Raw genomic sequence first — 14,898 nt, forward strand, 5'->3', positions numbered from 1 at the left:
TAACCCTAATTCTAACCCTTGTTCTAACATTTGAATCTCAAATAGTTGCTTAAACTTGTGGGGTCCAGCACAGTGGCCACATAAAACATTTCTGAACTGGTTTCCAGTTTTCAGACCCTGCAAATATAGCTAAACAACAGTGGGCGCACACACACACACACACACAAGCACTCACACACGCTGACTGTTTCAATCTAATTCTATCAAGGCAGATGTCCAGCGGTGGACGGATCACTGCTGACATCTGTCCATCTCCTCCTGATCCTTCCTGATGTGAATGTATCCCTATCAGCTCAGCTGAAGGAGGGAGAGTGCAGGCAGCGCCAGGGTCGACGCAAAGCTCTTTAATAGCTTGTGTCCAAGCCTGAGAGGCTGTTTTGCATTTAACTCCGACCATGTGACAGACACAGCAAAGTCACTGTGTCAAAGTAACTGCTAAATGTGCCCTCCGGTGCCTGACAAGTTGCTTTCCTAATTTAACACCGCTCCACCCTCCACCCTCACACCCATAAACACACATCTTCACACAGCCGGGAAGAAATGTACACACATAAACTTAGCTCCTATATGTGCATCCGAGTGGCATGAAATGATATTCCATTTTAAGAAATCCGGATTAAAATGTATCAAGCCAAAATGTGATTTGACCTTCTTGGCGTGGGATGGAAAAGCAGCGCGTGCGCACACACACATACACACACACACACACACACACACACACACACTAAGGTAGAATGATGAGGACTTGTTAAACTAAAAATGAACTGCTAGGAGAGCTAAGCTATACTTTATCAGCTGTAGTAAATAAACTCCATTGCCGAGATGTTGGGGATTTCATGGCTATTCAAATCGTTCTTTTCCAATGTGATTCAATTGCAGCCAAAATACAAGCTCGTCATTTTGAGTTTGGTGAGAAACTGTGTGTTTGTGTACATGTATGTGTATGCAGCACTCGCACACACACACACACACACACACACACAAGCCTCTTCTTCACACCCACAGCTCTTCTGACTGCCTCTCCTGCACTGTTTCTTTGTCTGCTTCTGTTCCTCCCTCTCTCCCCATCAGAAATGTATTCATGTAATTAAGCTGCTAATACACCGTCAAAGAATTGTCTAATTCAGCAAGGAGGAATTAAAGGAATCTGGCATGAGTCATTAGCCAGTCGAGATGTTCTGTAGAGAATTTTCAATAAGGGATCCAGAGAGCAATGAATCACTGGTATAGTGTGAAGACATTCGTTACAGCACACACACGCTATATTTGTATGGCTCCATATGTATGTGTGTGTGTGTGTGTGTGTGTGTGTGTTTGTGGTAATTGCCAAATGTAAGCATATGAAATTATGTGTGGGTGTGGTAAAGAAAAACAATTCAATGCATGTAATCCATTTAAACAATCAACCAATGCAGTGAATTATTACCCATTGTAAACATTTAGATACTCTGGGCAAGATTCTTAATTGCAATCGATGTTTGTTCTGTTGAAAGTACAAAGAGGAAAATCCTCAACTTGTTCTTTGATGGGAGGTAGAACGTTCCGGACAGGCAGGATGCATTTTTTTGAAGGCGTGACGTGAAAAGCCTGAGCTTAACGCCTAATTGCCGAAGCTAGTTACACTCCTCATTGATGCTCTAAAAGTGGCATCTTTCGATTCACGGTCTACCTGATCATAGCCACTGCTCGCTCGGCTTTTTTAACACTAAAACCATGCCCGGAGATGTAATATTAGTTTGATAACATACATTCGTCTCTCTTCTGACTTATTTTTTTCTATTCAACTATCTCACATCTTTTCTGGCCCAGATAGAGCATATGATAAATGGGCGCATGTGAAAATTAGTTTCTGTTAAGACTCTCAACTCACGTTCCTGATGAACTCACTGTTTGGCGGTTTTAATTGTGCGACTGGGTATGAGGGAGTTGCATAGAGGGGAGGGGGAGGAGGTGGGGGGGGGGGCAGCAGGGTTCAGTCCATGGTACACCCTGAGATGAAGTGGATAATTGAGTACAGAATAAACACTGCCAACTACGTCGGAAGCCCCCCTTTTCAAACCGAAAGAAAAACTGAAGAGAGTGTGTGAGAGAAAGGGGCGAAGAGATGGGGAAAGAGAAAAGGGTGAGAGAGTAAGAGAAAATCCCAGCTACCCTCTGGGGGGAAAAGCTGCTATTGAAAAGCTATTAAACTTGCATTTAGCAGGATTGATTGGAAATGAAGAGGCCTATTAAAAGAGAGGGACAAGGGGACAATAGCGCGTCTCTGGCCGCCGTATGTTGCCCTCCTTTCAGCAGCTTTCTTTGCCAGGGAGTGGGGGGGGCAACCCTGTCTGTTTAAGCGCTCCCACCAATAGAAGCAGTTCAGGGGGGGGCTTAGCACTGCTTGAATAGAACCCTCTTTATCTTCCTCTGTCCCGCTTCCCTTCCATTCTCCACTGAGCAACAAAGAAAGAGAAGGAGAATGAGTTTTTTTTTAAGTCCTCACGACTCACACAGACACCCCACTTAGATAACCAACCAACTGTCTCTCTCCCCTCCTAAGGATTAGTTACCTCTGGAGTGTTGCCATCTTCCCCTGCCAGTAGGGTTTGTAATACTCAATCTTTAGCATAGTGGCACAAACATTTTGGAAGCATTTTCACGCTGTGTTGCTGTATATGTGTGAAGGCAGGCCAGCCAATCCAGCGAGACTCTTCTGCACCATACTTAAACACAGCAGCGGAACGGCGGCAGGTGTCTCCGCTGAATTTCAGCAGCCTCAAACGGATGGTTCCCATGGGACCTTTAGTGGAGTTCTGATTGTTTAACATCCATTTTTACTTAAAGCACACTGAAAGAGTGGCAGAATTTTTTTTTTCTCTCCCAGAAGTGTGTTTGCTGCGTGCCAGAAAGCGTATAAGCATATGGTCTTGGGAAAGATCTGAATAAGTTATGAGGTGCAGCTGACTCCTCCTCTCAGAAACCACATTTATGGGGACAAAAGTGGTATCTTCATGTCAGCCTCTCAAAAAACGTCATGTAAACAGTGAGAAAAGTAGTTCACGGGGGTCTGTCACATCTCGGACTGTGCAATTTTCACTTTTCTCACTACACATCAGCTGAAACTGCAGGAATAGCCTGCCATTTGCTAAAATACCATTACCATATCATTATTATATTTGTATTTTTTTAAAGTTCAATATGAATTGCTTATGTGTCATCCCAGAAAATATGGTTTTATATTCACACTGGGGGTTCTCTTCTCTTTTCTTCCAGCCGCCACCCAAGCAGCCTACTTTTCCCAGCAGCCCCAGGACCAGGTGGTTGTATCGGGACAGTCTGTGACCCTACCCTGTGTCATAGTGGGTTACCGAGGAATGGTGCAGTGGACCAAAGATGGACTAGCGCTGGGCGGAGAGAGAGACCTACCAGGTACTTCCTCTGACCTCTTATCTCAGCTTTTCGATGTGTTTGTTTCTCTCTCTGGCTCCGTCCGATCAATGCCAGCTCTCATTAGAAACCAAGTCTCTCTGTCAACTGCTGGGGTTTTGCACAAATGAATGGGGAGACAATAATGTACTGCAGTGAAGACAAGTCGGCCTCTGCTTCACACACTAAACTATAATTTGTTGTTTAGCTTTTTAAGTGTCTTGTCAGAAGGTGGATAATCAATTTGGCTTTTGTCACACTCTGACATTTAAATGTGTGGCGGACCAGAGAGAAGGTAGAAATGGTTCCTCTCGACCTTAACCTCCCCAATATTTCTCATGCCTGTGTTGCAAGGACAGAGTAAGTAGGGCTGCAGCTCTCTCACGTGTTGCATTTCTCTGCTAACACAATCCAGTGCTCAGTGAGGTGCTGCTTGCCTTTATTTGGGTCTTAGAGAGCTTTGCCACATTATTCTTGCCTTTGTCCAAGGCGCAAGTTCATTTTTACAGTTCTTTCTTTATGTGTTTGTTTGGCTCTTACTCTATTGTGGAATGCTGGCTTCATGCAGGCTGGACTCGCTATTCCTTAATGGGCGACCCACTATCAGGCGAGCACAGCTTGCTGATCGATTCGGCAGAGTTGGCGGATGATGCCGTGTACGAGTGTCAGGCCACGCAGGCGGGACTGCGCTCCCACCGTGCCAAGCTCACTGTACTAGGTAAGATACTCAGCTCACACATGATGTACCAGTCGCACCTCACGCCAAGGCCTGCAGACATGTGTCTTCATCACAAAAAATAATAAACAAGTACAACTTATATCATAAAATTTCTCAAGCGCTTTCTAATAAGTAAAATCTCTTACTACCTTTCAAAGATCACTCCACTGTAAAACTAGTTTCTTGATGGAAATCCTACCCTAAAAATATAATTCAACCAAAGAGGGCTGCGCCAAGAGATTCAATAAGAAAAAAAGGAAACATACTCAAGACTGTGGACGTCTTGGATAATGTGATTGCTGCAATCACAAATGACTTGCGTAGTCACTTGAAAGTCAAGGTTTGCACAGTTAGCACATTTTACAGTGAGCCACAACATTTGTCAACCGCAAGGCAGTTTTTACATTAACGTGATGTGAGTGATCTACTTCTTCACACAGACGGTTCAGAGGTGGAGAGAGGGGGGTGAGAGGGACCGAGGGAGGGAGGGAGGTAGGGAGGAGGATGGGTCCTGTGGGAATTGGAATCAGCAAAGCACTGCTGGCATCTGGTGGCATTGGAGGGAATATCACTCAGTTAATTAGTCCCATCAACTGGCCGTGTATTCACCCTCCAACTAATGTTATGCAGGGAGAAGAAAAGACTCAGAGGGAACAATTATAAAGATATGATGCTGCGTTTAATGCCACAACACTATGTTAAACTTTCACCACAGAGCCGGTTGTCCTTGAATCTAACTGTTGACTTTTAAGATGTGTTTTTTTCAAGCTCGCTGATGCAGGCTAACAAGCACTATAGACAGGGTTGCCATGGAAAGACAAGCAGAGTGAGATCACAAGCAGAATGTAAGGACATTTCATCTTTATGGATAGGTTTACTTTTGTTCTACAGCTACCCTGTCCGCCTCAAGTGTCACCATCAAAACTGCAGGGAGAAACTTAAAGCAGCGTGGTCATCACATGTCTGCGCCTACACACACACACACACACACACACACACACATACACACACACACACACCAATATGGTTGGAAATGTGGAGGTACAGTAGGAAAGCTTCCACATGAAATGCACTCTGAAAGGCTGGTTTATGAGCAATGCATGTTTTTCATAAACATGAATGAAATCAAGAGGAACCTTGGCTGCGTATTTATGTGTGGACATAAGCAGTGTTAAAGAGAGAGGCGGGTGGGGGAAGGGGGGGGTGGGGCTTGTGTATTTGTGTGTGCCTGCATGCCAAAGCAATCCTGCACAGTCAAAGGAGTCAACGGCGGGAGTGCAGTCAGGGGAATCGGCATGGAAATTAAAATCACCTAGCACTCGGATTCCATTAGTGTCCGTGCTGCGGAAACGGAAGGACCTCTGACAATTCAGATACACACAGTGAAATTGGTTCGGTGGAGGGAGCGAGAAAGGCCAACACAAACCCTGTGTTTACGCCTTCTCTTATTGGTCGAGGAGATAGACGCCTTCATCAGGGGTGGCACGCTTGGCTTGCTAGTGTTGCGTGCGAAACCATGCAAATAAATGAACAAATAAGCAATTCTGTTGAAACATCACTCTCCAACAGTAAGAGCAAATAGAATAATAATGCAAGTCCCCAGAAAGGAAATTAATAAGGTTGAGTCTGTTTCTTTTTCGCCAAAATGACAACAATTCCTGGTCTTTGTCGGATACGACACCTTGTTAAACAGACACGCCTATAACATGATATTGTTTGTCTATTTTTCTGTTGCAATTTATTGACACTGAGCTAAGAGCAACAACAAGCTCAATATCACTATCACATCTGTGCTGGCCTGCAGCAGCAATGAGAGGGGTATTTTTTTTGTATTTGGTTTGAGTGGTTTGTTTGTTCTGTATTACAGTTCCTCCATCAGACCCTGCGGTGGAGGGCGGCCCTGTTGTTCGTCTAAAGGCCCACACACCACACAACCTCACCTGCAGATCGTCGGGAGCGAAACCCGCAGCTGAGATCACCTGGTACAGAGATGGAGAAGTCATGGAGACTGCAATCTATTCCAAGGTACATTAAGTGGGGATCTATAGTAGGGTATTATCATTTAATCACTCAACACCCACATGATATTATACAATATAACAGAAGGCAGAGATAAATGCTGCAGAGGTAAAATACTTCCTCTTTTATTTTTCACATCTTTGTTCCATGGTTTCTCACAGGTCCTTTTTTTTTCTATTACCACCCTTCTCTCACAAGATTTGTTCTCCCACTCTCTGCAGTCCCCCTCCCATTTTCACTCACGCCTGACCCTCCCCTACCACCCCTCCAACACCCCCCCAACCCCCTCCCACACCCCTTTCCTCGCTAATGCAGCGACACTACAGCATAACTGGAGCATGCCAAAGCTCAGACAGGCATGAGTGTTTCATACAGTAGAGTTTCTGCAGAGAAGAAATCACCCACAACAATGCAGAAACACAATGGGGATGCGCCAGAGCGTGAGCCAGCCACGGCTGGGAAAGTGTCACATTTTTCATGCTCTCTGACCACGCTAAACGACGCTAAACACTACATTTAAGGAGGCGAGAGCCTGCAGTGAGAAGGGAGGGAGAAGGATGGAGAGGAGAGGAGAAGAGAGGAGAGGCGAGGATACAGCAGGGAGAGCTCTGAAGCAGCATGAAAATTTCCAACGTTAAGAAATGAGAGTGGGGTTAGAGGATGCTTTGTCCGAGTGAGGGGTGGCGACAGGAAGTGATGTGATTTGATGTAGCAAATAAATAAATAAAAAAAAATTTAAAATGCTTTTCGTGTGTCTGGCTGAGGAAGTGAAAGCCCAGGCCCATTGATTTGGCTGTCCGGGGAAAAAGCTCAGCTTGCTATTGCTCTTTTTTTCCACAAAGATGTGTGACAGTTCTTCCTCACTGTCACCCAGACTCCAACACATCCTGGCCATTCGTGTGTGTGTGAGTGTGTGTGCATGCGTGCGTGTGGATGAGAGAAAGCAGTGAGTCTTCTCTGAATCTACACCTTTACTCACTTAGGCGTATTGATTTCTGTGAGCAGTAACTAGATTTGAAAGATGATGACAAACAAGGAGCGCTGATGGGGAACACTTTCAGAAATGTGGGAACAGCACAATATCTCCTGCCGCATCGTAAAATATATAATTTAACTGCCATCCCAAAGAATTGGATGGCAATTTTAATGTCTAACCCGTGGAAAAAAAAAAGAAAAAGTAAAGCTTGTGGTGTCATAGAGACGTTCTTAAGTGGTGCTTGCACAAATGGCAAGTGACTTGCTGATGCCACATTGAGCTGATTTTCTCTTCTACTCAATTGAAACTGAGTCTCAAAGTATAACATGTAGACAGTCTCACTGACTTCGGGCAAAATGTAACAATTACTCTGCATTGTTGCCCTACAGACATTGATGGAGGATGGGAAGAGGGAGGCAGCTGTCAGTATGCTTCCAATCATTCCAGAGGACAGCGACTCTGGACGCACCTACACCTGCAGGGTTCTTAACCCAGCTGCCCCTGCTGGAAGACAGACATCCATCACAATCAATGTCCAACGTGAGTAGGAGATGTCATAGCTCTGATTTCACACGGTGTAAATTAAACAATACATTCCGGGCATCTGTGAAAAAAAACCCAGCAAAAACCAGGACAGCTTGGATTTAGGGCAACTGGGGAGAAAATTAGGGGGAAAGACCAATTCCTTTGTCTAATCTAAATCCACTGTAAGAGCGTGAGTTGAATAAATATTGCACTTTTGTCACTATCATTTCCACTCTTACAGACCCTCCTTCGGTGACTCTATCTGTCCAGCCTCAGACTGTGACCGAAGGTGCCAAAGTTCTCTTCATCTGCTCTGCTTCAGCCAATCCGGAAATCACTGGATACAGGTAATCCACGCTTTATTTTAATCTCAACAGTAATCTCCCTCTATAGAAAGCCAGCATGATACAGCGAAGATATTATGGAATTATTCCCAAATAAATGCACGGCAAACATCTCTATGAGTGAGAGAAGGGATTCCGAGTGTTTAGGTTAATAATTTGGTTTAAACGGGCCACTTGATTGGCAGCAGATAATTATGATTGGCAGAAGCCTAGAATCAGCTAATAGCCACTTTGATACGCACGGCTAAGTACCTTCGCTGAACTAATAATGCCACTGGATAATGTGATTATTCATCTGTCTCAGGTGGTCTAAAGGAGGGGTTCCTATCTCTGAGGCAAATGGGGACAGCCTGGAGGTGACAGTGGACTACTCCTATTTCACAGACCCGGTCTCCTGTGAGGTGTCAAACTCAGTGGGAAGCACCAATGTTAGCACCCTGGTCGATGTCCAATGTAAGCTGAACTGTTGAAATACATTCTATAGTGTTGTAAAGCTGTGTGTTTAGATTTTGTGCTATTCCAAAGACATATTGATTGTAACTGGCTGCTTGTGTTGCTTCGCTCTAGTTGGCCCCAGACTGCTGTCAGAGCCGAAGCCAATGACGGTGGATATTGGGATGGATGCAGCTTTCACATGTGCATGGACAGGAAACCCTCCCCTGACCCTGGCCTGGACCAAGCAGGGCTCAAGCGTGGTAAGGAAACAAATGCTCGTCACCACTTTAGCTTGGTGATAAAGCTTCAACACTGCCACTCAACACCACAAGAGAGAAGTAGTCACACACTGCCTTGGGGCATGAATCCCTCACTTTTCCCCTACACATCCTTTTTTTCACACTGAACCCTCAACACAATGCTCCCTGAGGGCAAAGGCCTTTGGCAGAAAGCTGTCTGTCCACTGTCAGATTCCATAACATGCTGTCAAACTCCATCATTCAAACGGTATCTTAAGGTTTAGCTCATTTTAACAGAATTACAACGCCTTTTTTTTCTTCTTCTTCTTCTTCTTTTTTTTTTTGAAGAGCGGCCTAACTTCAACATCAAACAGGCTTTGGGATATCATTTATTTCCTCAAAGTCAATTTTGTAGATGGAACAAATGGGACATTTACACTTTACATCATTCTGATAAAAGTATTTCAGAGAGGACATCCCACAGGAGCTTCTCTCTCATATTATTTCTGAGGTGACGCAGGAGAAAACACCTTCATGTAAGCGATGCTGTCATCTTAAAGAGTGAACACTTTTAGCCCCTGTGAGGGAGAGCATTTTTCTAATCCACCCGCTGCTACTGTCCCTCACACAGCCATGGGTAATGGATTAATTGGGTTACTCTATAAGTGTGTTGAAATAAAAAAAAAAAAAAAAAATGTGGAGGGGGGTTGGGGATGGAAAGAGAGAGGACTGAGTGGGGGGTAAATGGATTAAGCACAGCTTGATAGAATGACAGGATCAATGAGCTAAGGAGTGAGTGAGTGAGTGAAGCAGCTCGAAAGGCTAAAGCCCACTCATGCCATAGTACGCTCCATTCTGTCCCCGCAGTTTAATTAGAACAGTCTCCCCGACCGCACCGTAGGTCAGTGCTGGGCTAAAGGGGTGATTAAAGCTCTGCACAATGAAATTATACTCAAACTATCAGCCTTTGTTAGCTTAAATCTATATATCCTTCAAAATGCCGCTGATAGAAGCATCCCTCTTCAAGGCTGTAACGCGCCTCTCTGTTGCCCGCAGGTGCTCAGTAATGGTAACACCTTACAGTTGAAGGCTGTTACTCAGGAGGACGCTGGAATGTACACCTGTAAGGCCATCGTACCCCGGATCGGAGTTGCAGAAAGAGATGTCACTCTGACTGTCAATGGTGAGTAACTGCTTTTCATCTGTTCAATAAGTAACATCAGAAGTTAGACAATTTTTCAAACCTTTTTTTTTCTTGTGCCCCTGTCTTCCTCGCACCAGGCCCACCAATCATCACAGCAGAGGCCACACAGCATGCTGTCAAACACTCCAAGGGCAAGCTGGAGTGTCGAGTGGAAAGCAGTCCTCCCCCTGATAAGATTGTAAGTGAGCCTCTTATTTTTGTCTCTCTTCTTCCTCCACTTATGTTTGGGAGCTTGCAAACACACCGTCGTCCTCCTAACGATACCCGCCCCCACCCACCCAGACTTCACCTTCACACCTTTACACCAGGACACCTCCTTCTCTCAGGCTAATGAATACACATATTCATAACTGTAATCACATGTGCAATGGGAGAGAAGCTGGGGGAGCAGTGGGAGACGCGCTTCTTGCAGGTTTCAGTCGAGCCGCATTCAATTAGTGGCCCAAGAGGCATCATTGGGCTGACCCTGTTGAACTGCTGAACGTACGCTGGGCTGAGAGAGGATAATTAGGGTGTGAGGAGGAGTGAGAGACGGGTGCCCCGCTGGCCCTGTGCTGGAGACAGCAGAGAGGAGCCTTATTTTATACTGCAGCTACCTAAACCTCCTTAGGCCTCACCTGCAGGGCAGATGTGGGAGGCTGCTTAAACATGAGCCTGTGAGCCGTGTCAGCTGTGGAGCACTTTAGGGGTCAACAGAGACAAAGAAGAACAGAAGGGGAAGCCGCTGTTCCATCAGCAGCCGGCGGGGATCTAAGGATGTTTTAGCTCACTCCCTTCATAGTATAATGACTCACTTCTAGTTGTCTACATTTTGCTCTTCTCCACAGGTGTGGACCTTTGGAGAGATGAGCCTGTCCTCTGGTTCTTCTGGCCGTTACTCGGTGCAGACGGTAACCAGCGATCACGGAGTGGTTTCGTCTCTAGTGCTGTCCGAGACTCTGGCGCAGGATTTCCAGCTGCGCTACAACTGCACTGCATGGAACCGCTTCGGCACAGGCACCGCCCTGGTCACACTGAAGGAGCAAGGTAGAAACTGATAGTAGTAATTATGCCCACAGTGGCCTTTTACAGTGATACTTTCAATCGTTGTTGCAAAGAAGAGCAGATTAGGTAAAAGCAGAGCCTCTGCCTTGAGGTTATCTTAATTATACCCTCCAAATCAATATGATTTAATCAGCAGATGCTTCCTTTTAATGAATATGTTTGCCCCATAACATAGATATTGATTGGGTACAAAAGTCAATTAGATGAAGTCACATGTGTTTCAGGTTGGGCTCATATTCTCTATCGGGCTCTGAGAGGCGAGCTCATCTGCAGCTCTTCCCAAGTGATTTTAATATGTGACCCTACCACTACCACACTGAGCCTTTTTTGTTTAAGACATAACCAAAAAAGAAAAAGAAAAAGAAAAAGAAGATCCTCGCCTACAATTTACATCAATGTAGCAGAGTGGGATCCCCAGAGAAATGAGCGGCGGTATCTCCTAGAATCACTAATTAGATTACGGTCTATTGCTTCATTGCATGTCAGGCCTTGTTACCCTTCATTCAGGGTGTGGGGTGCCGGTGGTGAGCATCGGCTAGTTCTGAGCAGAAGAAGGTTTCCTGCAGTTCGATTCAAACAGTTGCTGGCATTTCTGGAGTAGCAACCTCCATCTTTTACACATTCTTGACATTGCCACCTAGCAACTCTCACTTAATGCCGTACTTTCGGTCTCGTAACAGAAGCCTTGCCTATGTTGATCATTGTTGGCGGAGCAGTGGGTGGAGGCTGTGTCCTGCTCATCTGTGTCATCACGCTGGTCTCCCTCTGCTGCAGGCACACAGGCAAAGGTGAGCTCAATGGTTAGTATGGGCGAGAGTGGTCAACTGCCAATTCTTCAAATCCAGCAATAGATGAAAGTGTTTCGTCATTTGTGGAAATGAAAATATAATCATTTTGGTACAGTTTTTGTGCAATTTCATCATAATTTTAAAAGGAAGAGACAGCATAACAAATGTACAATTTTGTCTGGAAATAACCAAGTAAAACTCATCTCTTTTTAAATCCCTCAGGTAAGAGGTGTACTCGCCTTTCCAAGAGTGACATCAGAGTTCAAATTGTCCACAGTGATCACAATGCTACACGCGGAAACGATGATGAGGAAGATGTCAAAGAGCCAATGGTAAATAAAGTCAGTCCCTGTCCCTGTATGCTAAAGAGATAAACTCCATTCATGGTGTCATGTAACACTGAGAATTTGTTCTTATTCATGAGAGGTCTTGTTCATGCTAATAATTCTTCAAAAAAAAAATGCTTGGTCTTCCTTCAGGCTCCGAATAGCAGCGAGTCTCCAGGGACATCTCGCACAGAACATAGTGACCTCCTGGAGGAGGAGGAGGATGAGAGATCGGACATCAAGGTAAAACTGAAAATACTCCCTTTAAAAAGCACATCAAAAAACAAGCGTACATTTCACTCCAATAATGAAACTATAAAATTTATTCATGCTACATTTTCAACTGTATTCACTGTAGGACCCCACTAATGGCTATTACAACGTACGTGGTCATGAAGACCGTCATATCCGCAGCAGTGGATTCTCGGAGTATGTTCCTAACTCTCGGCCTGTCTATACGCCATCTCAGCTGCCGTCCCCCAGCCCCGTGTACGGCCAGCATGGCACCCAGCCGCGAATCTACGACTTCTCCCACCGATATGCAACCACCACGGCAGTGACCCAGTCCTCCTATGAACAACAGCAAGCTGCCCAGCAGCAGCAGGCCGGTCAGCCAGCCAGCATTTATCCAACTGACCCCCTCTACAGCGGCTCCGCCTACCTTCCTGCTACCTATGGCCGCGCCTTCACTAGCTATGTCAAGCCTGCTTCCTATGAGAAAGTGGATGCATATGACCAATCAGACCAGGCCAGCAAGGTGTCCAGCTCCTCCCGCTTCTCTTACGCCTCCTCACAGCTGTCCTCGCAGCAGTCTGACTATGGCAGGCCCTCACAACGGATGCAGACTCATGTCTGATTTGGAGGAAAGCGTATAGGAGCAGTGAGTAGATAGCCATTGTCACCTCCACATAGTCATGTGGCTGGACTAACATGAACTTTCTTTACTGGGACGGACCTTCAAGGACAACTTCGGACTATATTTGGAGGGGGTCTTTAACCAACCTTTAATAGGTGTGACAGATCTACAAGAACGCTAGAGCTCCCGAGCTGGAGAATTCAGCTGGTTGTGATGTTCAAGTCAAACTTCTAATTACAGTGTGATACCTCACCAGGTTATGATTGCCACCCAAACCTGTGGAGATGGTCCATCAGCCAACTTGAAAGGCATCTCACGAATTTGGGTGGCCAAAACGACTGGGGTAGCCATTTACCTGCATTCCAGAGTTTACTTTGTGTCAACAATAAATGTCGAAAAATATTTGGAAGGAGACATTACAAGCTGGGACGCATCTGAGGGGAGAGAAAGAAAAAAACAAACACACGGACAAGCTATTGTCATTTGTCATTTGATGTTTTGTTGGCATGCGAAAGGAATTCTAAGCACATATGTGTCTCTATCATCAACAGAAGACTGAGCTATCCACACAGACAGTACTCTGCACAAGCTAGCTCCTCTGACCAACAAGTGCTACAGGCAATGTGCTGTTTGAAGCAGTGCTGGAATCCTGGAGCTCAGAATAACAACCTTAACATGTTGGCAGTGTATCTTAGTGGAGGATAAAAGAAGGCGATATGAAGAGAATGTGTATTTTAGCCTTGACTTATGTGTTAACTGTGTGTTGTACCAAGATGGACAAGGATAGGCCTTGAAAACCCAAAGATGGTGGTAGTTATACGGGGGGGGGGGGGGGGAGGAGGAGGAAGGTGGGGGGGGGGGGTTCATGGCTGAATACTGCATTCCTGACCCCTTGTATTGTTTTCTACTGTGTTTTGTGATTGTGAAATGAGGAGTTGGGTTTTTAAAAAGAACAATCAAATGCGGCGATTTGGTAAATGGTGGCAATCTTGAACTTGAAATAAACTTGAATGCAGCGTCAGGAGGCTCAGGTGGGAGTAAGGCAGTCCTAATGTGGACCACAAAAGTTTTACAACTTCAATCAAATTGTCTCAATATGTTTACAAGAAACAGTACTACCCTGAAACATTAAATATCTGTACAAATGGCTGAGCCCATACTTTCTCTCTGTTGCATGCAAACAATGTGTCTAGTGAAAAACTTCCGCATTTATATTCATGTCCATTTCATGTTTGAGACATTGGTTTCTGCACCTGACCCAGTTGCATTCTGGGTGTTTCAGGAAGGATGCCTGTACTGCCATTTGTCTAAAAAGCTGTTACCAAGGCAGCCTGATGAGAGAACAAATGACACTTAAAAGTGAGGAGGCAAATATCATCGCTTGTCTTTATTTTTATATTTTATATAAGCCTTAATGTACAGCGTCTAAGCTGCTCTATTGTAAAGTATCTTTATATACATATGTATCTATCTCAGTTGATTTATTTCAATCCAGATTTTCTTGAGTTATCAATCACTGAATGCTTTTTATGCTTCGTTTTTTGTTTTTTTTTTCCCCTTCCTGTTTTTGGATCACAACTAATGGCCATTTGTTTGTTCTTTCTTTTAATAATGTATTAAGAATTTTATTTGCTAAAAAGGAGCTATCATTGCTTGTACCTTTGTACACATATTTATATTTAAATAAAAACCATTTCCGATAAAGAACTGGTTCATGTGAAATCCTGAGAGTTTATCGGCCCAGTGAACAGCTTCATTGGGGAACAGTGACAAACAAAGACTCCCATGTAGCAACAATGATGAATACATAAATTAGCGGCAGTGTCTATGTTGATTTTCCTATTCCCTCAGTGGTGCGCAGCTTTTAATGAAGACAGATGAGATCGTACATCCCCCACTGAATGAGTACCCACCTCCTGGAAGCAGACGTGCCCACCTCGTAGGGTAATAGGATAGAGCTGTGACAAAAGCTGGTATTATTGACGATATGAGTTTGTCTTGTCACCTCCGTTCCCC

At 44.8% G+C, this 14,898-nt stretch overlaps 1 protein-coding gene across 2 annotated transcripts in view; it reads left to right on the top strand.

The window, feature by feature from the left end:
• Positions 1-13,697, top strand: part of kirrel2 (kirre like nephrin family adhesion molecule 2) — a 32,946-nt gene extending 19,249 nt beyond the window's left edge. The window contains exons 2-15 of one of the 2 annotated variants that reach the window (XM_086218714.1): positions 3,256-3,411; positions 3,977-4,126; positions 5,994-6,151; positions 7,511-7,661; positions 7,888-7,993; positions 8,295-8,443; positions 8,558-8,685; positions 9,721-9,847; positions 9,946-10,046; positions 10,696-10,894; positions 11,593-11,712; positions 11,923-12,032; positions 12,180-12,269; positions 12,385-13,697. In XM_086218714.1, the coding sequence (XP_086074840.1) occupies positions 3,256-3,411; positions 3,977-4,126; positions 5,994-6,151; positions 7,511-7,661; positions 7,888-7,993; positions 8,295-8,443; positions 8,558-8,685; positions 9,721-9,847; positions 9,946-10,046; positions 10,696-10,894; positions 11,593-11,712; positions 11,923-12,032; positions 12,180-12,269; positions 12,385-12,882 (2,243 nt within the window). In that variant the 3' untranslated portion in view covers positions 12,883-13,697. The remainder of the gene's footprint in view (positions 1-3,255; positions 3,412-3,976; positions 4,127-5,993; positions 6,152-7,510; positions 7,662-7,887; positions 7,994-8,294; positions 8,444-8,557; positions 8,686-9,720; positions 9,848-9,945; positions 10,047-10,695; positions 10,895-11,592; positions 11,713-11,922; positions 12,033-12,179; positions 12,270-12,384) is intronic. The other variant, XM_086218715.1, reaches the window with a different exon arrangement.
• The last annotated feature ends 1,201 nt before the right edge of the window (positions 13,698-14,898 follow it).

This window comes from Aulostomus chinensis, chromosome 11 (genome assembly GCF_037954235.1).
Source record: "Aulostomus chinensis isolate RoL2024-O1b breed Wild chromosome 11, RoL_Achi_v1.0, whole genome shotgun sequence".
NCBI lineage: Eukaryota > Metazoa > Chordata > Actinopteri > Syngnathiformes > Aulostomidae > Aulostomus > Aulostomus chinensis.